Here is a 23,588-nt window from a genome sequence, read left to right on the forward strand (position 1 = left end):
CTGACATGAAGAAATCCAATTGCGTGTGAAAAAAAAATTGGAACTAGAGGCAAATCTAATTTTATTGTAGATGTGCAGGTGTTAACAAGTGTCCCCACCCCCAGCTTCCAGAAACAAATTCCATCTATCTGTTAAAGAGGAAAAATACTCTTAGAGGCATGCTTTCTTTTAATCTCGTGGCTTTGTTCATATCATCCCCACTTCTGTATGAGGTATTCTATCCTTGGGCATCCTCTTCAGGTAGGCCTCCCTGGGAATGGTTATGGGGGTGGTTAGGACAAGATCAAAGAGTGGTCGAGGGCTGAGAGGGACTGAGGACGGAAGTGTCTGTAGAAATCTGATTTCTACAAGGGCCCAGAGGTGAAGCCGGGCATAGTGGCTCACGCCTGTAATCTCAACACCCAGAAGGCAGAGGCAGAAGGATTGCCGGGAGTTCCGTGTCAGCCCAGGCTAGAGTGAAAGCCTCGGAAAACAACCCTAAACTATAAAGTATGTGGGAGGCCCTCAAGGACAAGGAAAGATCTAGTAGGATATGCCATCACCCACTCGTCCTTCCTCTGCACCACTCTGCCATGGGACTGTATGACAGTAGCGGGAGCATGGAAACCTTCCAAAATAGAAATAGCATTTTGTCAGGACCAAGTAGGAGGCGAGGCATGGTGAGGCTTTGCAGCATCGTGCTAGGTTAACAATAGCCCAGTGGAGGATGCTCCTGCAAGAGTTCTTCCCGTAGCTGATGGAAGTCAAGGCTCAGGCAAGGTCGGGTGACATCACCAGGCTGGGCATGGGAGAGCTGGCTGGAACAGATGGTGGGCAAGGATGTGGCTGTGAGATCATCATTCTGTCAGTGAGGTACCCAGGGCTGGGTTCTACAGAAGCAGAGAGGCAGGTAGAGTGCTCTGGAATACGACGTTTGGGGGAGAAACTAGTATCAGAGGGCTTTCTTGTTTTTTTTCTTTTCAGTATTTCTTTTGTGTTTGTTTTTCTGTTTGTTTGAAACAGTATCTCAAGTACTCCAGTCTGTAGGTAAGGATGACATTGAACTTGTGATCTTTCTGCTTCTACCTCCCAAGTGCTAGGACTATAGGTGTGTGCTACCCTGGCTAATTTATGAGGTGCTGGGGCTTCATGGCTTCATCTGTGCTAAGTAAGTACTCTATTAACGGTGCTACATTTCCTACCCAAGAGAGCTGTTTCAAGAAAATCACCTGAACTCTTGAAGTTAAATAGTTCATGATGTTGAACACCTTTGTGCAAGGGCCCTTGTTTAGTTTTGTGTCTTTCAGTTCTAACTGCCAGATTCCTGAATTCCCAGCATTAGCATCTGAGAGCCAAGGCTCTGCTCAAACTCTGGCCTTAGCCCAAGTCCCTTTGGTTCCCTCTGCTCTTGGTGTCTCTGTCCAAGGAAGATGGCAAGTCCTGCTTTCAATATTGTCCTACAGGCAAAAAGAACGAACGAAAGAAAGAACGAACATGGGTCAACTTCGCTCCACAATGCTGGCACAAGAGGACACCTGCAGTCCTTGTCCTTGAGTTCAGGGCTGGGTCACACATCTCATAGGTGGGCAGCTGTGGGGTTCTATAGAGACAGTGTTGAGCCCAGTCACTCTGGGTTCCACATGTAGCCAGAGACCTCATTTGGCCAGGTGTCCCTGGTGTCAAATATAACAGTCTGATGCTTTCTGTCTCCCAGATGAGGCTGACATGAGAACCGTAGTGAATGGGCCTGGATGGGTCTGCCACTCCAAGAGGAATGTGGTGGTTGGGCGTCTTCGTGCCTGTCTGAGAAAGTGCCTCTCCCTAGAAGCCAACCGACAGAAACTCATTAACCCTGCCGTTGACTTGATTTGGGGGGGGAAATGTGTGGTTCATAAGGAGTCTTTATTCTTACCCTGCCGGGAATATCCCGTAACATTTCAACTTGTGTGATAGTTTGCCATCCAAACGTCTTGTGTTTTAACTTCAAATTGTCTCTCTTTGACGAAGCTAGCCAAAAATCCAGAGACATAGCAGCCTTAGGTGGCCTTCCTTGGGGTCACCCTACTGAATGTTGGGTTGCTCGACAATAATCATTTCTACCCCAAGTGGAAAGCAGATAAATGTGAATGGCTGTCATCTAGTGGACAGAGCTGGCTCTTAGCAGTGAGAGAGAGCGATGGAAGGGTTAAGGCAACTGCTGAAATTGCAGAAAGGGAGGTCACCCAGAAAGCTGCTGAAAGGAGAAGGCCTTGGGCCTGTGCCCTCATGGAACTGGACCGGCTAGCTGGGGTGGAATTTTGACAGATGAGTCCCCCAGTTATAAAGTTACCCTCTAGGATCTCTGGTGATATAACCACAGAGTCACAACTGGAATTCCAAGAGCTGCAGTTGAGACCTAACAAGGAGACTTGGAAGGTCTGCCCCTTGTTCATATCAATCTGGTACATGTGGCATTGATGTGTTTGTTAATCAGGAGCCTTTAGGAAGAGCTTGGTAGCATACCACTCTTAATGAGAGAATCCCAAATCCCTGTGGAATGTGATAGTGAACCAAGAAGCACCTCCTCATTCGATCAGCTCTCTGTCTCTTGATGTACGCCCTGTGTGGACAGTAGAATTTTTCCTGTATCAAAACCATTAGAAAGAGCGGCTAAAGAGGTGGCTCAGCAGTTCCCAGCACTTTACTGCTCTTGTAGAAGAGCTGGGTTCAGTTCCCTGAACTCACACAGTAGCTCACAACCATTTGTAGTTCCAGTTCCAGGGGATGCGAGGCCCTCCTCTGACCTCTGGAGGCATGCCTGTGGTGCATGTACACATAGACAAAGCACGCATACCTTTTTAAAAATAAATGAAAAAACATTTTCCAAGAAATAAAAACAGGGACTCTGAATGTATCTCAGTTGCTTGAGTGTTTGCCTAGCGTATGCAAAGCCCTGTGCTCAATGGAAACCTGGTGTGGTAGCGCACACCTCCATCCCAGTATTCAGGAGGTGGAGGCAATATCAGGAGTTCGAGGTTATCTTTGGCTGTATAGCAAGTTTAAGGGCAGCTTTGGATATAAGAAACCCCTTCTCAAAAAAAAAAACCCTAACAAAAAACAATCATTTGGCTTTCATTTTTTTTTTCATTTTTAATTAGATGTGATTGTCTTGCCAGGATCCACTCCCCAGTATACTGACATAGTAAGGGTATTCTCTCTCTCTCTCTCTCTCTCTCTCTCTCTCTCTCTCTCTCTCTCTCTCTCTCTCTCTTCCTCCCTCCCTCCCTCCAGGAGCCTCTGATATTCTGAAAATTTAAGGTCTGTTAATATCCACAAGTCACCCAGACTCAGGCCAAGACCATCATCCTCCCACTATGTCACCTATTGGGACTGGTTGTCCCTCCTAAGACTGTGGCATGGATGCTACCAGGTAATGGATGTACACTTCTCCCCACAGGACAGGCTGCACCAATAACCTGCCAGTCACGGCCACCTTTTTTGAGTGCTTTGAGTCTTGGAATTGGATAGACATCCATTTTCCTGTTTCCTCTGTCCTTGCTTCCATCTTAGAAGGAGAGCTGTCCCAGCTTGCCCCTATAGCTGGTGCCCACTCTCCTGTCCTCTTGATTCATTGTCACTTACCCACCTCCACTTACATCTTAATCTCTTCCCATCCCAGCTGCTTTTGCAGATCCAGCATTTGGTGGGCTTGCTCTTGGCCACGTTTTTTTTTCCTTTATCTGCTCCATCTCTCCCCTACCTTCTCGGAGTGCACGTCTTTAGTAAGATGGCCCACACTTTCCCTCTCTTCCTCACTTCTCAGTCCTCCCGTGATCCTTCTAAAAGCTGGTTTCCATTCTAGTCTCTGTGATGCCACTGGCAAGGAAATTGGAATTTTCCCTTTCAGTGGTCTTTGCCACATCCTCCCTGTCTGACTGCTTTGACTGTGCTACGTCCCCCGCTTCTCAAAATTCTCTCCCCCTGTGACAGGCCCCTGTCCTGGCTCTTCTCCAATATCCTTGGCCTCCTTTGAGAGTACTTCTCCCGAGGCCCCCCTGAATTTAGGTGGTACTTGCATGGTGTTCTTCTCTGCACCTTCTGCTTTGGCATCGCACCCACTCACACTATAATTTGTTCTTCCCTGGTGCTAGCACCCAATTCTTCATTTCCAAATCCTGCCTAGACTGAGCAGTTTTACAGGCATCGCTCACATGGCTTCCAAACGTGATTGTCTTTCTCAGTCTCTCTCACCTGGTGGGAGGTGAGGCTCACATTATCTCCCAAGTGCCAATATACTAAAGGCTTAAGCGCCCAGTACCTGTGAAGGTACCATTATTGGGAAATAGTCTCTGTGGATATAATGAAGAGGGGATGTGGCCATAGTTGCCTGGGGTAGGCCTGAGTCCAATGGGATTGGTACCCTTATAAGACACACAGAGAGAGCAGCGTGTGGTGACATGGGTGGAGGTTGGAGCATAGTATGAAGCCCAGGAAAGAAGTAAGGTCTGACTGACACCTGTTGGAAGCTGGCAGAGGTGAAAAAGAATCTGTCTCATGGTCCCTTCAGAGCAAATACAGCCCTTTCCTCACCTTGGCTTTCCAATTTTACCTTCCAGAACCGTGACAGAATAATTTCTATTATTTAGAGCTATCTAGTTTATGCTCCGTTGTCAGATCAGCCTTGGAAAATGAGTATATCCCCTGATCTCCTTGTGTTCCCTGTGCTCTCCACACTGACTTCCCCCATCTCTGGTCTTGATGTTCAGTTGGTCCTTTCTGTCCTAGCTGGGGACTGAACCTTAATCGTTTCCCTGTTGGTCATAGTTGCCCTGACTCTGGTCTCCTATATGTACTTCAAATTCCCCTCTCTGCACTCTTTCAAAAGTAGTTTACTGTGTCCCAACCCCTATATGCTTGCTGCACGTTTGAATGCCCTGGGTGAGATTTTAAAGATCTGATGCCACCACACAAGCTGACTAACCAGCCACAACATCTGGGGGTGGGGTCTATTGTTAAACCCTCCCAGGTGACTCCAGGGTACAGCCAGCCTTTAGAACCATTGGCTAATAATGTTAAAGTAACCATAGAAAACTAGCTTGAAGGCAGTGATTTCTGGCTGGGAGTGACTTTCCTCCCTCAGAAACACGCATCTAATGCGTGGAGGTCAGGGACCACCCATTATGTCCAGGACATCACCCCAGGAGAAAATGACCCCATGCTAAGTGAGGCTTTGCTGGCATCTAGCAGCCTTGATATGAGAGAGAGGAAGGAAGCCACAACACTGAAATCGACTTTGAGATAGAGGTCACCCATCCTACTTCGGAATGCCACAGCGCCCCCTGTGGGGAGCCCATTCCTCAATTGGGAATGTGGTAACTGCTCCTGCTGCACCTGGTGTCACCACATCGAGCCCTAGGCTGTGCATCCCAAACTTATTCTTACCCTCTGTTTGAACATGTGGTTCTGTGAAGTTTCGTTGTCGCTGTTGTTGTCTTTGGGACAGACGAGCTGACTGTTGCCAAACTCAACAATTGCTGTTTGGGCAGCTCCTGAATCTTCTAAGGAGGCTACTGCCTGACACTGAGTGAACAGCCGATGAGGCTGGAAAGGAAGGGGGAAAACTCCTCTTACTCTCTCAGCATTGTGGACATTAGCCAAGGGTCTACTTGGGAAACAACCTCTGCCATTAAAGAGAACTACAATGGGTGATGGCTCACCCTTACAAAGATTCGTCTTTTTTTTTTTTTTTTTTTTTTGTGGTATTGATCATTGAAGTCAGGGCCTCGCGTATACCAGGCAAGAACTCTATCACTGAGCTATGTCTTCAACTCAGACTTCACAATTTTAAAGTCATTTTACTTCATGTCATATATGTGGATGTCTTGCCTGCATGCATGTCTGTGTGCCTCATGCATTCCTAGTACCCCCCAGAGGTCAGAAGAAGGGGCCAGATCCCCTGGAACTGGAGTTACAGATGGTCATGAGCTGCCATGTCAGCTCAGCTCAGGTCCTCTGGGAGAATAGCTAGTGCTCTTAACTACTGAGTCATCTCTCCAGTCCCTAGCTTCACAATTTCTCACGAGTGTCCGGAAACATCATCTTATCTGATCTGTACTTTCAGCTTTCCTGTAAAGTTCAGCAGATAGATATAGGGAAATAATAATAAGTAATGAACTCAACAGGCATTTTCCAAAACTCACATTTCATGAAAAATAAGAAATTCAATGATTTTTTAACAACCAAAGGTCACGTGTGCCAAAGCACACACAGAGGTCAGAGGTCAAAGTACAACTTTCTCTCCTTTGACCACGTGGGTCTGAAGAATCCAACTCAGGTTGTCAGGGCTGGCAGTTGAGTGCTCTTACTCACTGAACTAATGTACCAGCACTCTTGATTTGTGTGTGTGTGTATGTGTGTGTGAATATGCTTGCATGCATGCGTGTGTGTGTGCAGGCGTGTCTGTGTGTGCTTTCATGTGTGTGTGCACGTGTATGTGCTTGCATGCGTGCGTGTGTGTGCAGACGTGTCTGTGTGTACTTGAGTGTGTGCGTGTGTGTGTGCTTGCATGCATGCGTGTGTGTGTATGTGTGTGTGTGTGCACGTGTGCGTGAGCATGAGTGGAGGGCAGAGTTCACCGCACTGGAAGCCCAGGCTGGTCTCAAGTTTTAGGAGCATCTCTGTTGTTCACAGGGCTCAAAGAGATCTTTCAGCTCAGGCCGCCATTTCATATCCCGTTCGTTCTATATATTCAGTTTTTCTGTCAAAAGAAATATGGATGCAAACCTCAAAAATATTTTAAACATGAGTTCTATTTTTTTCTTCTTGACAGGATCTCTGTTGCTTTTTTCTATTCTTTCTGTATCATATGTTTTAGCATAAAGATCTGCGAGGCTTTTTGAAGCTGCTGGTGAGCTGGTGCAAATGGTGATTTCCAGAAGCTCTGTCATAAATCATGGTCCTAACAAAAGTAAAATTGTAAATAAGGTAAAACTCATGAATTGCTTATTTACCCGTAGAAATAGACATTTTGCCCAATGGTTTTGATTTGTCGCGTTATTGTAGAGCAACAGCTGTCCTTAAATTTAAAATGCCTGTCATATTTTTCCTTTTCACTTGTATTAATATTAAAATAATGTTCCTAAGGAGGTTCAGTGGTAGGTGCCTCCCCTTAGCCAGACCCTGTCTCTTACATAAAAAGCTATTAGTCCGAAGGAAGAGCCAAAGCAATTAGTTTTGATAGTTCTAAAATTAAATGACTTTGTTAGGCACTTTATAAAAGATCCACCAAATTGTTACGCACGATTATACTTTTAATTTTCAATTACATCCATTGATTTCACTATAGGTACACACATGTGTCATGATATGTGTGCAGAGGTAGGAAGATAACTGTGGAAGTCAGTTCTCTTCCCCCATCATGTGTGTCCTGGGGACCAAGCTCAGCTAATACCTGGTAACAAGAGCAATCTTACAGAGCCACAAGGAAAACTTTTGTATGCTGTATCTTTCTGTCTGAATAGACCTAAGTTGTTCTTACACAACATGTTTTAAATTGTCCCGTTAGTACACACTAAAAAATAAACCATGGAGGTACCCCCCCCCCCCCCCCCCCCCCCACTATCAAGAGGCTGAAGTTTTGTGTGGTACATTTCCAATCCCTTCACATGGAGACAATGTAATTGGCTGAAGCCATATTTCGGGGGAATCGCTGAGTAGCTGCGTGTGGGCGTGCTCTTCAGGGACAATGGCTAAAGTGGAAAGTGAGATGGAAAATGAAAAGAAAGTGTCGAAGCCGGCCAAACTGGTTTTCAAAGTCTTTTCTTGTTCAGCACAGCAGAAATGTTGAATCTAAAAGGGCGTGAGAGATTATGGAAAACCAAAGCTTTAAAAGATCCGGCTGCTACAGGATTTTGATTTGGGATCTTCCCACATTGTTTTGAGGTACTGTGAAAAGGCCCCAGAAAACTCAGACTGTTTTTAGGAGAGGTGGTTTCCAATTTTTTTTTATAAAAAATTTTGTGTGTGTGTTTGTGTGTATGTGTGCACATATGTATCTGTGTGTGCGTGCATACACACACAAACACGTGCATCTGGAGGTCATAGGACAACTTGCACTAATCAATTCTCTCCTTCTACCATGGGGAGCCCAAGTGATGGTCAGGCTTGCAGCAGGCAGTTTTACCTGTTGAGCCTTTAATGTTTACTCCCAAGTGGTGTCAAACAGACTGTGGTGGGTCCAGGATTCCCTTAATCCGTGGTCATCAATAGTTATCTTTGTAGGTGACTTTAGTTTCGAACATTTTTCCAGTCGGGATAATAAAGGTGAGTGCGTTAAATGCAATTGTAAAATGTCTTTGAAACTGGTAATGTCTGGAAACTTGTAATCAAAATAAAAATTTCAATTCTTACTGTGAGTTAAGAACATTGCTTGTGCAGAAGGGCTTGTGAAGCCAGCCATCAGAATCACTGGAATCCCTGTGGATACAATAGCCGTGAAGTCAGATGTTTAGAGTGCTCTTAAAAAGTACCCTCTTAAGATTCCGACTGAAGAGTTCTAATGAATAAAATGCCACGCAGATGTATTTAAAAAAAACTTTTGATTTTCATATTAGAAACCACCAAAATATCAGCTAGACACACTTTCGATATACTGAATGTTGAATAAGCATGGGTCCCTTTTTAGAAATTGGATTTAAGCTAAAATTTCTAGCCTATTAATATAAAGAAGTCAGTTTTAATACTGAATTGCTCTGTTGCCATTTTAAATCTGTTTGGAATTTCTTCCCTCTTGCAGACTTTTATTCTTTTGTCTTTAGTATTTTTTTTTAAATCAGCCCATCTAGTGATTTGTGAAACATAAGTTTTTTTGTTTTAAAAAAAATAGACTAAGGACACATCTTTTAAAGATTCTTTGCCAGGGCTTGCAGATAAATAGGATGGAAAAAAAAAAAAAAAACGATGCCCCAGAAAAGGAAGGCATAGGGTAGGAAAACAGGCGTTCTCCTGAGAGATAACATATAGTGTGGCCTGACCAAGTCACGTGGTGGGAGGGGGCTCTTTTCTTTCTCCTCCACATCCTTTCCTCTGATGTCACAAGTCTATTATTTCCTGGGAGAATTAATTAGTATTCATTGGGTTGCAGTTGGCAAGAAGAAAGAAGGGAGGAGAGAGAGAGAAAGAGAGCGAGAGATCTTAAGAGGGAGAGAGCAAGGAGGAAGAGCTTGGTGGGGGAGCAGGACCTTCCCGGGGTACACTGGGAGTGGGGGCACAGAGTGGCTGTTTTATAACTGGGATCCTCGGTGACGTATGGTCGCCTGCTCCTTGGCAGCTGTCTTTATGGACCAGTAGGCAGAGCGAAATTGACGCTGACAAGACTTTTGCATCTTGGATGGCGCTGTAATCTACTGTAGTGAAGAACAGAGCCTCTCAATCAGACGGGTGTAAAGAAGAGAGACGGAGGGGAGTCCAAAAGAAAAGGGAGAGGAGGGGGAAAAGTGTGTGTTGGGGGAAGCAGGGAAAAGCATTTTTGGTGGATGGTATGAAGCCAGCCATGGAAACTGCAGCCGAGGAAAATACTGAACAAAGCCAAGAGAGAAAAGGTACCCAGCGCTCTGACAATAGCCTGTTTTAAAGCTTTTCACTGAGGGTGCTTAAAGGGGGTTATCCAGGTTTTATCTCTTGTAAAAACAGCTCTAAAACAATACCCGGTGGCGTGGTTTTGTAAAGGGTGGGTTTTGTCTTTCTCCTGGGGGTTAATGTTAAATTAATAGTGTAGCCTCTCTTGTATTTCTGTTGCAAGTTTTCCTATGTAACATGGTATTTCATAAAAAAAAAAATGTCTGTAGTTTTTCACCTTGGGCTGCTGGAGTGGGAAAACTGTCTCTCTCTTTTTGGTTTTTACTAAAACGATTAATCACAACTTAGGTCCTGTGTTCTGCATGCTACGTTCAGGGATTAGGGGATGCGTTGTTCTGTGCTGATGCTAAGGAGGAACTGGAGAGACATGCATGCTAAATATACTTTGATTCCAATAATGCTGGAGTGATTTAAATATGCTGTAAGTTTCTTATTCTAACATGATTGTTCTTTCCATGTATCAGACTATGACATGTAATAATCATTGATAGTCGGAGCTTGACATCAGCTTTGTCCGCTAGCACTGACAGGAGGGAAGAGGTCTTTTGCTAATTGTGACTTAAAGATTTAGAGGAAGAAAACTGTCCAAGGGTTCCAACCTTTAAGGAAGTCTCAGACCAAGTCACAGTTTTGAGATTCCGACTTTGGAGAAATTGACGTTATTGCACCAAGAAAATGGCAGAAACGAGACGCTATGCCTGAGGTCAAGTTTGATGCCCCGTAGAAACAGCTCGGCCACTGTTAGGTTAACGGTGTCTGGCTCCGCTGTAATTGATCTCTTCACTTCAAGATAAAAACTGTCATAAAATGTACAAAAACATGTTTTATAACTGCACGGGCTCAGGATTAAAAAAAATCTATCACACTAAGGTTCTTTCTCACGGCTTTTACACTCAATTGCAGTCCCTAAATAACAGTAATTCTTCAGCCACATTTTCTTTATGAATATATGGGTTGAGCCACCTGAAATTGTTGCTGTCGACCATTTTAAACATGAAAAGCCCATCTATATGCAGGTCAAGTTCACAGCACATTGGGATAAGGGCTGCTTGTTTTCACACAGATTTTTTTTTCTGCCTATATAAATATTCCATATTATATCCATCCTAAACAGACCAATTTCATTTGGAAAATCTAATTTTAGAAGCCTGATACAATTCACAAATTTACCATTTAACCACTTTAACCTACAATTCAGGGGCAACAAGTACATAGCAATTTAATTTTCAAGTTGCTACTTTAGTATAATTCTTCTATCAGGCCTACCCCTCCGCTAACAAAAGGCACTGTCTTTTCTTGTGTATGATTTTTTTTCTCATTTTTTTCTAATCTATGTGAATGATCAAGTAAGAGAAACTCGGGTATCTTTATCAAGTTTCATTTCCACTACAATTAGATGATAAGTCAATTGCATATGTGATAATGTAGTAGTATCCCGGAGGAAACGTACCACAGTTCAGAGCCTTTTTCTCCTTAAGTGGATGATTTTCCTTTATGCCTGTTTTTGTTGTTGTTGTTAATGTTTGCCTGTGGCAGATAAAAGCCCTGTGACCTCTACGATACTGTGTCCGCAGAAATGGATCTTTTTTTCTCTCTCTCAAAAACGGAAGGCATTCAATCTTTAGTACACGACTGTGTGACCTGTTCCCATTTAGTCTCAGGGACGGTCGTTACATGGCATCATCTATATATTTAAGGGCAGGTCTACAGGTTGCCACTGTATCCCCAGTATTTGAAAACTGGCTAGCTGTCGTTATAGCGGCACAATTAGAAGCAAAATACCATTTTCAGAGGAACTTTAAAGGTGGCCAGGATTCATAAACACCAGTTGTTAAATAAGTCAAAAATGGCAAGCTACTAAGCTAAGGTCACATGTGTGGTGCAAGTTTGGATAAGAATCTGGGCCAGGAAGTTTATTCTTAATCTGCAGCAACAAGGATTGTGATGGCTGTGTGGACCCCCGCTGGAAGCATTCTGGAAGATGACTGATCTTGAGTGGGATGCCCTAGTTCATATGCTAGCTTCCCAAAGTCCAAACTCGCATAAGTACATGTGTCATCCCCTAGTCTGCTGACCCATTGTTATAAAACAGTAGCCACAAATGGTCCTGTGTGCTCATCTCTTCTGTATTCCTTCAGATGTGATGCTGGGTGTCTAAAACCTATGCTTAGCTCATTGACATTAACATTTACAAACTTAACGATCTTACTTATAAAATGAACTGTGTAATTTTTGGAACTTGGAGAATCTTTTTCTTCTTCTTCTTCTTGCTTGCAAGACTTCTTCATTCCTAAATGTTATCCTCTACATTTTTCTTACTCACAGGTTTTATGCATATGTGATTTGTGATTCCCGGTGTTCCTCTTTCCCACTGGTTTTCAGTTGTTGGTGACAGGGGCGATGCCTGTCTGTTAATTCGGAGTGTTGTTGCCCAATGGCTAACACCCCACAGCTTGTGAAGGAATAGCTTTGGATAATTATGACAGTGTCTATGAAGAATGTAAGTTAAACTAAGACTTATAAACTGACCTCAGCTTTTGCTGGTTGGTCTCTGTTCCCAGAGAGAGTTTACATAGGGGAACACATCTGAGCTATTGCAACTCACTAACTGCCACCAAGAGGTCTGTTTCTTTAGAAACTCAATCAGAACCGCTTTGTTCTTATTTCAGACAAAAATGATCCAAGTCTTAACAAACAGGAAAGAGTTTGTGTTTTTGCAGTGCTCTCATAGTGTTATCCCAGAATGCTGCTGAGCAACCAAAATTCACACAACGTCTTCAGGGGTAGACAGTAGTTTGCTTTTTTTTTTTTTTTAAAGAAAGCAGGGTTTCTTGGATGAGTATAGCAAATGCAAAATTATTGCAAGTGACAGGTTTTAGTAAAGTGGCAGAATTGAGTAAACAGATTCAGCAAAGATGGAACAAGCAGAGAAAATGAATAAGGCAATTAAAGGAAGTGGATGATGGCTCTGCTAATAAAAAGATGGAAAGATAGGTTTCCATTTGTTTCTGTGGAGTATCACTTAGTGTCACTTCATTTGTGAAAACAGATGTGTCTGGAATTGCTGGAAGCACATCACTATGGGGGAGAAAAACAATTGAATCCCTCACAACTCACAACTCTGAAGTTCTATTATGGGGAGCAGTATCTGTGCTGAAAATTATTTTTATTACATGTAGAAAATTGGAATCTCCCAGAATAATTATAAGCAGGCTAGGTCAGTTCCTGTAAACCGTTGCTGAAATCAATCCCAGAAACCAAGTATCAAATTAAGTTTCTAGCCACGTAGCAAGGGAGAAATGTGGTAAATTGGAAATAATGTTTGACTGAAAGTATATTGGAGGACAGAGTCGGAATCCAAGATGAATTCGAATCAGTGACTTGTTTACAGTATTAACAGATTCATTGTAATCTTTCTGCTTTTTTAAAATTTAGCAGAACATGTGCATGTTGGCTCTCCATTTTTTTTGTTTCGAAGAAAAAAGCAATTCTCTGGAGCATTTAACATGTTAACATTATTTTGAAGGACCCATGACATTCTTTCCTGACATTTGCAAACTTGTTTATATGAATGTGATACCAGGAAAGTTTTAGATGCTGTTATTCTCAGTAAGAGTTTGCCAAGGTGAGCATCTGAAGCGACGGGGCCTGGGGAACAGACTGTAGCAAACAGAGGCTGTCCAGATGGTGGGCGACATATGTCGTAGGTATGACATGGCATTCTTTGATGGTTTGGGGAGGGGAAGGGTTGCAGGTTGTTTTGTTTTGTTTTTTAAGAAAATTAAAATGTGGAGAAGGATCTGAGCAAGTTAGTCTAGCTGTTCCGTTTCTGTTATCAGTTCCATGAACACACTTTCACAACTTGGCCATGTTATTTCTCCCTTGAAATTGAGCATAAACCTCCATTGTGCCAGTAAGTTGGAAGATCGTATTTTTCTGTTACTTGGGAATACAGATCAGTTTAGGGTAAGAGATCTTAGCGACACCATTTCTTAGTCTTGCTGCATCCAAGGCCATGAAGAACAACCAGTGCCTGCACGATGTCCACTCCCCGTCCCCAGGACTGGGGATGAAGTGGAGCATTCCAATGACACCCCTTTCTTCTTTTTCCTTTTGACCAAATACGCATCCACATGAGCTAATTGGCCAGGAGAAGGGGAGACTCTGGGGGAGGGGAAGGAAGAATGGGACACACACTGGCTTTTGAGCCAGGGAGGCTCCACTCCCAGCTTTACAAGTGTTCTTTGTTGCTCGCCATTTGTCAGTCATTTATTCATTTCATAATATGTGCCTTTGAAATGGCATCCTTCCTCCTGTGCCCTCGGCTCCCGCTCAAGGAGTGAAAGGCTGCTCACCCATTTAGGCATCATTAGAAGTAGCCTCACACGGGTTTTATTGGTCACATCCAAGCAAGGGCAGTGATGGAGACTTTTGATCCTCAGCCATCTCCATGATACTTCTCCTTAGAGAGTGAATAAGAGACAATCAGAGAATGCCTTGTTTACAGGCTGATTTTATTAATTATATTAACCACGTGTATACTAAGCCCTACCTACCGTTTGATGCCAGGGCATAGTGCATTTTTCATACAAAAGGTCAGGTCGCACATATTTTACCCTTCCACGCCACAGATCTCTGCTTTGCCTGCTCACTTCTGCCATCCTAGCATGAAGAAGCAGCCACAGCTGTATGTGCCCAAGGGCATGTAACAGTGTTCCAGTCAGATTTTCTTTACCAGATGAGATGGTCTACAGCCCTGTCTGGTATTCTGGCAGAACCTTGTCTTTCCCTTCACACTTTAGCTAAGGGCTACAAAACAGACACCGACAAACACAGCTTTTGAAAAGACCTCGTTCAGTGAATATGGTCTTCCTTGCCAGCCATATTTGTCACTTGGTTGTTCCCAGTGATCATTTGTAAAAGCATTCCAGCCTGGCAGTCACTTGTCCCTATGTCATATTGTCAAAGTTAATGGGGGCTACGGAAGGGAGTAAAGGCATTGTTTTGCTTTGCTTTCCTCGGTTTCCCATTATTGATGTCATGCCCCCACGTTGGTGATGACCACTTACAATCATATGTGTCTCCATGAGCCACCATAGCCACCATCATGTATTCTGCTTGTATACGGAATAGGCCATTTCCTCATACTTGCGCATGCCTAGACTCAGCAAGGCGTTTGACTCCTAGGTGTCTGGATCCTGTCCTTGGGATTAAAGTGTGTAGTCTGATGTCACAAACACTGCAGATAACTCTGTGTTTAATGTCTCTGCTTAAGTTTGACTCAAAAGCACAGCCTAGAAGTGAGTTTCTTTTTTCTCATATCTAAAGATTTGCTCTTGTAAAAAGGGCTCTCCCGGAGTATTCGTCCAAGGGATTGGGAAACGGCTGTGCAGTTGTCTCATCTCTAGATCTGCTGTGGTCATCGCATTTTCCCACTCTATGGAGCATCTCCAGAAGGCATAGCTACCATATTTTTCTCAGAGAAATTGTCACAGTTTGGGGGCTAGAGAGACGGCAGGCACACTGGATATGAGCACTTGCTGCTCTTGCAGAAGATCAGGATTTGGTTCTCAGAAGGGGCCATATGGTGGTGGCCCCTTCTGGCCTCTGTGGGCTCCAATTTGCATGTGGTGCACAAATATACATTTAGGCATGCATGTGTGCATGCACATGTGCGCGCACGCACACACACACACAGAAGCTTTTTTTTTTTTTTTTGAGACAGGGTTTCTCCGTAGCTTTTTGGTTCCCGTCCTGGAACTAGCTCTTCTAGACCAGGCTGGCCTCGAACTCACAGAGATCCACCTGCCTCTGCCTCCCGAGTGCTGGGATTAAAGGCATACGCCACCACCGCCCGGCTACAGAAGCAACTTTTTAAAAAACTTGCAGTTGAATAATCCATGTATTTCCATTATCTTTGCTCCGTGGCCACTGCCTGAGTGCCCAGATAGCTGCAGACATTCCCATCTTTGTGAGGATATGAGGACAGGGCATATACAGGCCCTTGGAATTGCAGCCATAGATATTACACACACTTATTCATATGATAGTGATCTCGTTAGACTTTAGTGACTAAGAGAGCCATCAGCATGTTGCGGGTCCGTAGCACCCTAGGGTGGTCTTTCACTTTCAATGAAATACGCATCCAGCAATCATTTATTAGGAACCTATTGTATGCTGCACGTATAGAGATAAAATTTAGAACAAGATGAGGGTTGTGGGGGTAGATCAATGCTATAACGCATGCCTAGTATGTATGAGGTTCTTTGGGGTTCGGTCTCTAGCACCCTCCCCCACACTCACAGAAAGAAAAGAAAACCTCCTATCAGAAGAGATTAAACTGCTTAAAATCTTTTTTTTTCTTGAGAGGTGAATATGAAGGGCTCACGGTCAACTTTCCCAAAAGGAAATCAGCTTATATTAGGTGGTGACTGGACCCTGTGATCCTTTTCACTAGCCTGGTTAGGCTTCTTTCTAGCTTGAGAATGTAGCATAACCTTTATCTAAGAGAATGGCTTTGAAAAATTAGATGAAGTTTTTATTTGTTTTAGTTGGGTTTGGGTGGTACCAAGGCCCAAATGCAGGGCACTGCCTGAGCATGCTAGGCAAGTGCTCTAGTGTTGAGCTATCCCCTCAGTTCTGAAAACCAGCGGGCAAATTCAAGGGAAATTAGTGTTAACAGGGGACCGGGACTATTTCTTTAGGAACCGCAGAAGTACTGCTCACTCTCACATGGAACTTAGAACAGCTCTCATTGGCCTTAACTTGAGAAAGGAGGAAAAGATAGAACTTTTCTAGGCCCCAAGAAGGATGGGGCGGGGAGCAATTGATGCTAGGGTTTTGAAAGTGCGCCCTCTGGAGGCTGATTTTCCAACTGCATAGCCAGCTCCACCTCCAGGTTGTGTCCCTGGGCAAGAGATGGGCCTCTTCTTGAATTCCATTTTTCCCTTGTCAAGACTGAATAATAATTTCCTAGGGTGACTATACCTAGTACAACAGCAGGCATTACGTGTGTAACATTATGGCTAGCACACCGTAAGCATCCCATAAATTATAGCTATCATTGCTATTGACAGCCTAAACAGAAGCAGCAAAAATAGCTTCATGGTACACTCTGTTCTTACATAGGAACCTTTATTTACTTAATGGCTTTTGGTGCTAGAAATTTAACCCAGAGCCTTACATATGCTACGCAAGTGTTCTGTCGTTGTACTACGCTCTCCCAGCCCTTCTTATTCCTTTTAAATGGGACACTTTTATCTGACCTTCAATCCCAAAGGGCCTTCTCTAAAGCATCACTGACCAAAGTGTGTCCCAATCTCAAGTCACGCTGGGAGTTTTCCAAGACTGCTGAGTGGGACTGTGATAGTTGTAAGGCTTGGTAAGCTTTGTGGTGTCTCTGGTGAGGGTGGGCATTTGCTAGCCTCGCAGTGTGGTTATTCATCTGGTCTTCAATGATTTGAGGCGCCACACAGAACATTAGAACCTCGTCTTCTCATGGAATCATTACCCACATCAATGCCAAAGACTTTTTTTTTTAATATTTAAGAATTTGTAGTACCTCAGAGGATCACCACTTCACACATTTTATGGAATTTATAGGCATGGATGGCCCACGGTGACATTTTTAGCTTCTTAAGAGTTTCAGGATTAGAATTCAGGTAACTGTGACGGGAAGCCTATATTCTATGCCAGACAAATTAAAACATATTGTTGTTGTTTCTCCAATTCCCTAAGAAGCGGGAAATCTATTACCAGATGAAGACCTGAGTCCCTGGGAAACCATTTGTTAGCATAGGAAGAAGCAATTCCTTCCCTAGAACACACTGAAAGATCATTGAAATAGAATCCAATTCAGAATATTCTAGACTCTGTGATATCTTGAAATGAAGATGAATTCAACAGGCCCCAGAGTCATTTGCCAAAGTTCTAGACTAGGAACTGAGTGCCATGATGGAGAGTGAACCACTGTTCACTTTTGCTTGTGCAGCTGGCCTTAGTTACAGCGTTCTGTTGGTCTGAATGGAAAGAAACTTAAAGTAACACATTATGAGAAACCACATTTTTATCATGAATTGTAGCATCCCCAAATGAAGATTTTAGGGGAGGGGATAATACAGAAAATCGAAATAAAGAAAATGTTGGTGATTTGTGTAAACTTAAATTCAAAATTGGAGGACAAGAGTCCAACCGATTCTGAAGGTTATGTTGAACTGATAAATTGAATCTGAAGGGTTGCATTTTGATAGCGTATTTTTAACTCCCCGTTTTCCTTTACTATATGGTAAGACAATACATAGAAATGCTGATAATAGAATCGTTGCTGGAGATAGACACTGACTCTTTGCCACTGAAATTGGCAGTGAACAGCAGAGCTGAAATGGAAATTGGCAGGTACCACTGGATGTACCCAGGCTCAAAGAACCATCAGTACCGTCCTGTGCCAACCCTGGGGGACAGGGCTGGCCCCTTGAGCAGTCCAGGTAAATACAGCCTTGGGGTGAATTCCAAAAACAACTCGACTGTTATCTTGATTGTGATTTATAATGGCTCTTTCAGTTTGGTGATATTTTATGTTTTGCTTGGTGCATTCATTTGTTGACATGGGTGTGGGTGGAAACGGCCCTTTAATAATTTTTGAATCATTCTCATTTTTTCTTTCCCCCTATCCATTCCAGCCATCTTTCTCCACCTTCTTCCCACCTTCCCTCTCTTTCCTCCACCCACTTCTTTGTATCAAAGGAAACAGTGTACAGTGAGCTATGCCCTTGGGCTAACCACAGACTTCCAGATGTCTGAATCAGTAACGGGAGAGGAGGTCGGTACACATCCACCACAGGGATCAGAGCTGGGTCAGGATTTCAAGGAGCCTTGCCTCTGAAGGTCTTGAGAACTCCTGCCTACACTCTTCAGTGATGCTGCTTTGTAGTACCCTCCGTTAGCATCAATCCATACTTTCGGGAAAACAAAACTCAAAGACTGTGAAATTAAGATCAGACAGCTATGTATTAGAGGCCCCACCAGATAGATCCTTTGAGTCCAGTCTCCATTTTCCTTGCTCATTGAAGGACACTGATCTTGGTGGCCTTTAGGGGGCTATGTCTGAGAAAAATGTCAGGGGTGTCAATTTGGAGATTTGAGATGGAGAGGTTACTGAGGAGTAGGAACTTCTCCATTCCCTATTCCCAAAGCCCAAATGTGTCTTAATGTTCAGCTCAATTAGCTCAAGGTAGGAAGGTAGCTTAAGCTATGTGAGATGTGATACAAAGGACCAGTGACCGGTCAGATAAACTCAAGAGTAAACTTAAATACTGTGCTATCAGCCGGGCAGTGGTGGCTCACGCCTTTAATCCCAGCACTAGGGAGGCAGAGGCAGGCAGATCTCTGTTGTGATTGAGGATAACCTGGTCTACAGAGTGAGTTCCAGGACAGCCAGGGCTGTTTCATAGAGAAACCCTTGTCTCAGAGGAAAAAAAAAAAGTATTGCTATCATTTTGTCTCAAGGTGTGATGTCATTTCTCCCAACTGAGGCATGTACTTATTTCAGGGATCAACCAGAAATAGCAGTAGTAGGGGCTGGGGTGGTGTCTCGGTGTCAAAAGCACTGATTGAACAATCATGAAGACTAGAGTTCAGATCCCCTGCACCCACGGAAAAGCAGATGGCAGTGTGCATCTGTCATCCCAGTGGGAGAGGTGTAGAGACGGGTGGATCATTGGAGCTCAAAGCCAGTTGGTGATCTCTAGGTTTAATTAAAGACCCTGTCGCAAAAAAAAAAAAAAAATAAGGGAGAGAGAAAGATTCCCAGCATTAACCTTTAGTCACCATTTGCACGCGTGCACCAGTGCATGCACACACACACACATGCACACACACCTAAAAAGACAACAAAGAAATGGTAGTGTGGTCAATGACTCTAGAAAGAAACATCTTGAGGGATAACATAAAACATCCTGTTGAATGGTTCTCTTTCCTTTAAGACCTAAAATGAAACCATGCGGCTAATTATCATGAAATCCGATTTTAGATTTAGTTCTATGTAATGCACTCCATCATTCCACATAGGGCTGTTAGGGTGGCAGCTATTGCTGCTGCTGCTTCTCTTCCTCCTTCCCCTTGTTTGAGACAAAGTCTCCTTGAATTCCAGGTTGTCCTTGAGCATCTGAAGGATGACCTTGTGCTGGAATTACAGGTGTATGCCACCACACTCCGTTTATGTGGTGTTGGGGATCAAACCCGGGGACTCATTCATGCTAGGGAAGCCTTCTACCAAGAGAGCTATAATCCCAGCACATGGGTGTTTGCTTGTTCTGTGTGTGCCTATAAGGTAAACAAGAATGGATCAAGCATCCTTTGGCATAACTCCTTCAAAGAATGTGGTGGTGAGGGCTGGGAACTTGGTTTGGAAGTTGCTGTTGCTATTTTCTGTAATACTACCATACAATGGATTCTTGTTCAGCAATGAAAAGGAATGAAGGACCGTTACACACTGTGACATAGCACCCATGTAAAAGAAACCAGACACAGGAGGCCAAGCACTGTAAGACTCCATTTGTATTGAGTTTCCAGAACTGGTAACTCCTTAGAGAGTGCATGCCAGGGACTCAGGGAAGTAGGGAGTGGAGATGAACTAGAGAAGAGCACCCAGGATCTCTCTTGGGTGATGAAATGGTCTAAAATTAGATTGTGGGGATGATTATACAACCCTGGATTAATTCAAAAGCACTGAATTGTAGCATTTAAAATAGATGAGAGCCTCACACAGTGGGATACATACCCATAATCCCGGAAGTTGGGAAGTGGAAGTTGGATAACTACCACCAATTGAATGATAATGTGGGCTACATAGTTCCAGTGACATATAGTAAGACCTTCCCTTTTAAAAAAGTGATTTTTCTAGTATATAAGTTATACCTGAAATCCATGCTTGCTTTGTTTGACCATACATACCCCATCCCATTAGATATATGTATGTAATTTAAGGGTAAATGAGAAAGGGGTATTGTTACTCACTAGGAATCACAAACTTCTGCTTTTGAAACAGGATGATATTTAAGAGGAAGTGTTGGCAATGGCAAGATGGCTCAGTGGGTAAATGCACTTGCTACCAAGTCGGATAACCCAAGTTCAATACTTGGAACCTACATGGTAGAAGGAGAGAAATGACCCTGCAATTTGTCTTTTGACCACAGTGTGTGTGTGTGTGTGTGTGTGTGTGTGTGATACAAAAAAATAAATAAATGTAAAGAACAGTTTCATGACACCAAGGCAACTGAAGATCTAGAAAGAGCTTTGGGTCATTCCTGGACACCAGACACTAAGCTGTGTGGGGAAGGATAAACACTGTCATCTTCCTAGAGGACAAGGTGCCTCTGTCCGAGGCTCTGGAGCGGTCTCAAGCATTCCGCAGTTTTACAGAAGAGCACCATGTGTGTGCTTTTCATCTGGCACTCCAACCTCTGAATGTGGGGCCTTTGAAGCTGCAGTTGTAACTGAGAAACAACAACAACCCCCCCCCCTAAAAAAAAGTAAGGCTTCAAAGACTTTCCTGAAATTGGTTTTTGGGGAGCCCTGAGGAACTTGGGTTTTGAGGGTGCTGCTGTTCAGGACAATGCCATCCTACTGGCAAGGTCTCGCTGTCACTGCAGGCAATTGAGAGCCCAGCCCATGAAGCTCCGCTGGCCATTAACTCAAGGCTCAGCACCAAGGAAGTTAAGTCTAACCCCAGTTTGCCATTCTCCCCTCTGGGCTTCAAATTAAAAATTACTTTTTTTGGATTTTTGGAATTGTAGGCATAATGAGAGGTTCAGACTGCCCATAGAATCAGGTTGCTGGTGATATTGCAAAGAAGAATTCTGGGCGCTGTCAGGCTCTTGCCTGCAATAAAGAAAATCTTTGCACTTGATTTGAACTTGAAAATTTTAAAGAATGATCTTCCAAGATCCTGAAGTGGTTTGTATGTGTGTGCTGTTTTAACTTTCATATGCATTTACATCAATCCTTGGCTTCTCTGGTGCCAAATAGATGTCTGAAGTCCCATTTGTAACTAGAGCGACATTAACCCGGACAGTGTAAAAGATGATGGATTAGGTCCCAGAGGGAGGAAACCTGGCGCCCAGCCATGTCATCATCTGCCCAGGAGATGTCTCCCCGAGTTTTGTTGGCTCCAAAATCAACATAGTTTTGCCATCCCACACTTAGATTCTAAAGCAGATGGTATGAGGGGGAGAAATCGAGAATTCCATATGGCTCGTGTGTCTTTTCTTTCTTCTTTTCTTTTTTTCCCTTTCCATACATAGTTCGCAGTTTCTTTCCGGGATGGGAGGGGGACATGGAGGTGTTGCCTGACCTGGCTGACCAGGAAGTCTTTGCCAAAGAAAAATGCCTCTCTCACCCATACAGTTACTAGCAGAGGCCACCTTACCCCAACTTCTTGTTCCCCACCAGAAAGATCAAGTTCGGTCCAATGTCTTTTGCCTTGACCCCTCCCCCATAGCTTGCTTGTTTTCTTTCTTTCTTTCTTTCTTTCTTTCTTTCTTTCTTTCTTTCTTTCTTTCTTTCTTTCTTTTTTGGCTGTAACTTCTACAGAAGTCACATTTTTAAGACTTGGTAGTTACTCTTACCATTACCGCCCCACCCTGCCGCCCCCAGACAGGCTCTTCTGCAGCCCACACTGGACCTGAACTGTCTGTGTAGATGAGAGTGACCTTGAACCCCTGATTCTCTGACTTGAACCTTCCAAGTGCTGCCACAGTTTTGTTTTATTTAATTTTATTTTTAGTTCCTTTGAGACAGGGTCTGACTATGTAGTCTTAGCTGTCCTGGAGTTCTCTATGCAGACCGTTCTGACCTCAGACTTGTAGAGACGCACCTTCTTTTGCTTCCCAAGTGCTGGGATTAAAGGCATATGCCACCACACCTGGCTCTGTGATAGTTTTAAATCCATTTTTTTCCTTATGAAGACACATGAGTAAGAATGATGGACAGGGAAGTTGTGGATGGGAGCTTGGGGAAAAGACACAACTGTCTCCCATCTTTCCCGATATGATCCAATTATGTGTCCGGGATGGTTCTTCAACACAGGCTGCAAACTAGCAGACTAAGAATGGCTGTTTATCCGTAAATCTGATGTTTGGACTTCAGTCTGAGAAGTAAAGACCTTCACTTACTTCACCAACCTCCAATTCTTTTTTCTGAATGTTGGCCGGTGGTGGCTCCCACCTTTAATCCCAGCACTTGGGAGGCGGATCTCCGTGAGCTTGATGCTCGCCTGCTTTACAGAGATAGTTCCAGGACAGCCAGGGCTACACAAAGAAACCCTGTCTTAAAAAAATCAACCAAATGGAAACAACTCTGATGCTTGGATTGAGATTCCATAGGTAAGTCCAGATGTCCAAACAAGGAGCATGACCTCTTGTTTGTGTAACAGGATGACGAGTGTTGGGATAGGCAAACTTGAGGACGGGTTGGTGCCCAAGCTAAACAACTTGCATTACCAAGAATGGATCCCTAAGTAGCTGTGTAGGGTTACTGAGAGTGAGTGCCTGAAGGCACCTTGAGGTCACTGTGGCGTTTAGGCAGTTCATCTGCCCCCTTGACTGCTGACCTTGGAATTTCTCCCTCGGGATCTGCTTCAACCTGACCTGGAAGAGGGGCGCTACTGTCCCTTAGGACCACGCTTTCAAAACTTAAGGATGTATGGCCACTAAGTTTTAGGGTCGTATCTTCAAACACTTGAAATGTATCTCAAGAGAGAAATCCCTTTCTTACTATTTTGACATGCCTCAGGAACATGGTACCTGTCTGTGGTGGGGTTTCCTCCATCATTGGAGGGGGTGGGCATGTCGTGTAGGTTCTGATAGCACTTGTCACTCTGTTCCCTAGAGTGTAGGTAACTGTAGCTTTCTGAGTGTGTACATTGGAAGCTGGGGAAGCTCTCTGCTTATGATATGCTTCTAGCCACTTGGGGTTTTCTGGTTCAGTGGACGTGAAGA

At 43.8% G+C, this 23,588-nt stretch overlaps 1 protein-coding gene across 7 annotated transcripts in view; it reads left to right on the forward strand.

The window, feature by feature from the left end:
- Window positions 1–23,588, forward strand: part of Gpm6b (glycoprotein M6B) — a 171,745-nt gene that overhangs the window by 108,207 nt on the left and 39,950 nt on the right. The window contains exons 1-2 of one of the 7 annotated variants that reach the window (XM_050160570.1): window positions 9,448–9,557; window positions 17,958–18,077. The exons of 1 other annotated variant lie outside the window; for it this stretch is intronic. In XM_050160570.1, coding sequence (XP_050016527.1) covers window positions 9,497–9,557; window positions 17,958–18,077 — 181 coding nt within the window. In that variant the 5' untranslated portion in view covers window positions 9,448–9,496. Of the gene's footprint in view, window positions 1–9,218; window positions 9,558–17,957; window positions 18,078–23,588 lie in introns of those variants that run through there. 5 more of the 7 variants (XM_050160571.1, XM_050160569.1, XM_050160572.1 and 2 more) reach the window with 5 other exon arrangements.

The sequence above is a fragment of the Alexandromys fortis genome, unplaced genomic scaffold (assembly GCF_014885135.2).
Source record: "Alexandromys fortis isolate MF-2015 unplaced genomic scaffold, M_Fortis_MF-2015_v1.1 scaffold_120, whole genome shotgun sequence".
Taxonomy (NCBI): Eukaryota; Metazoa; Chordata; class Mammalia; order Rodentia; family Cricetidae; genus Alexandromys; species Alexandromys fortis.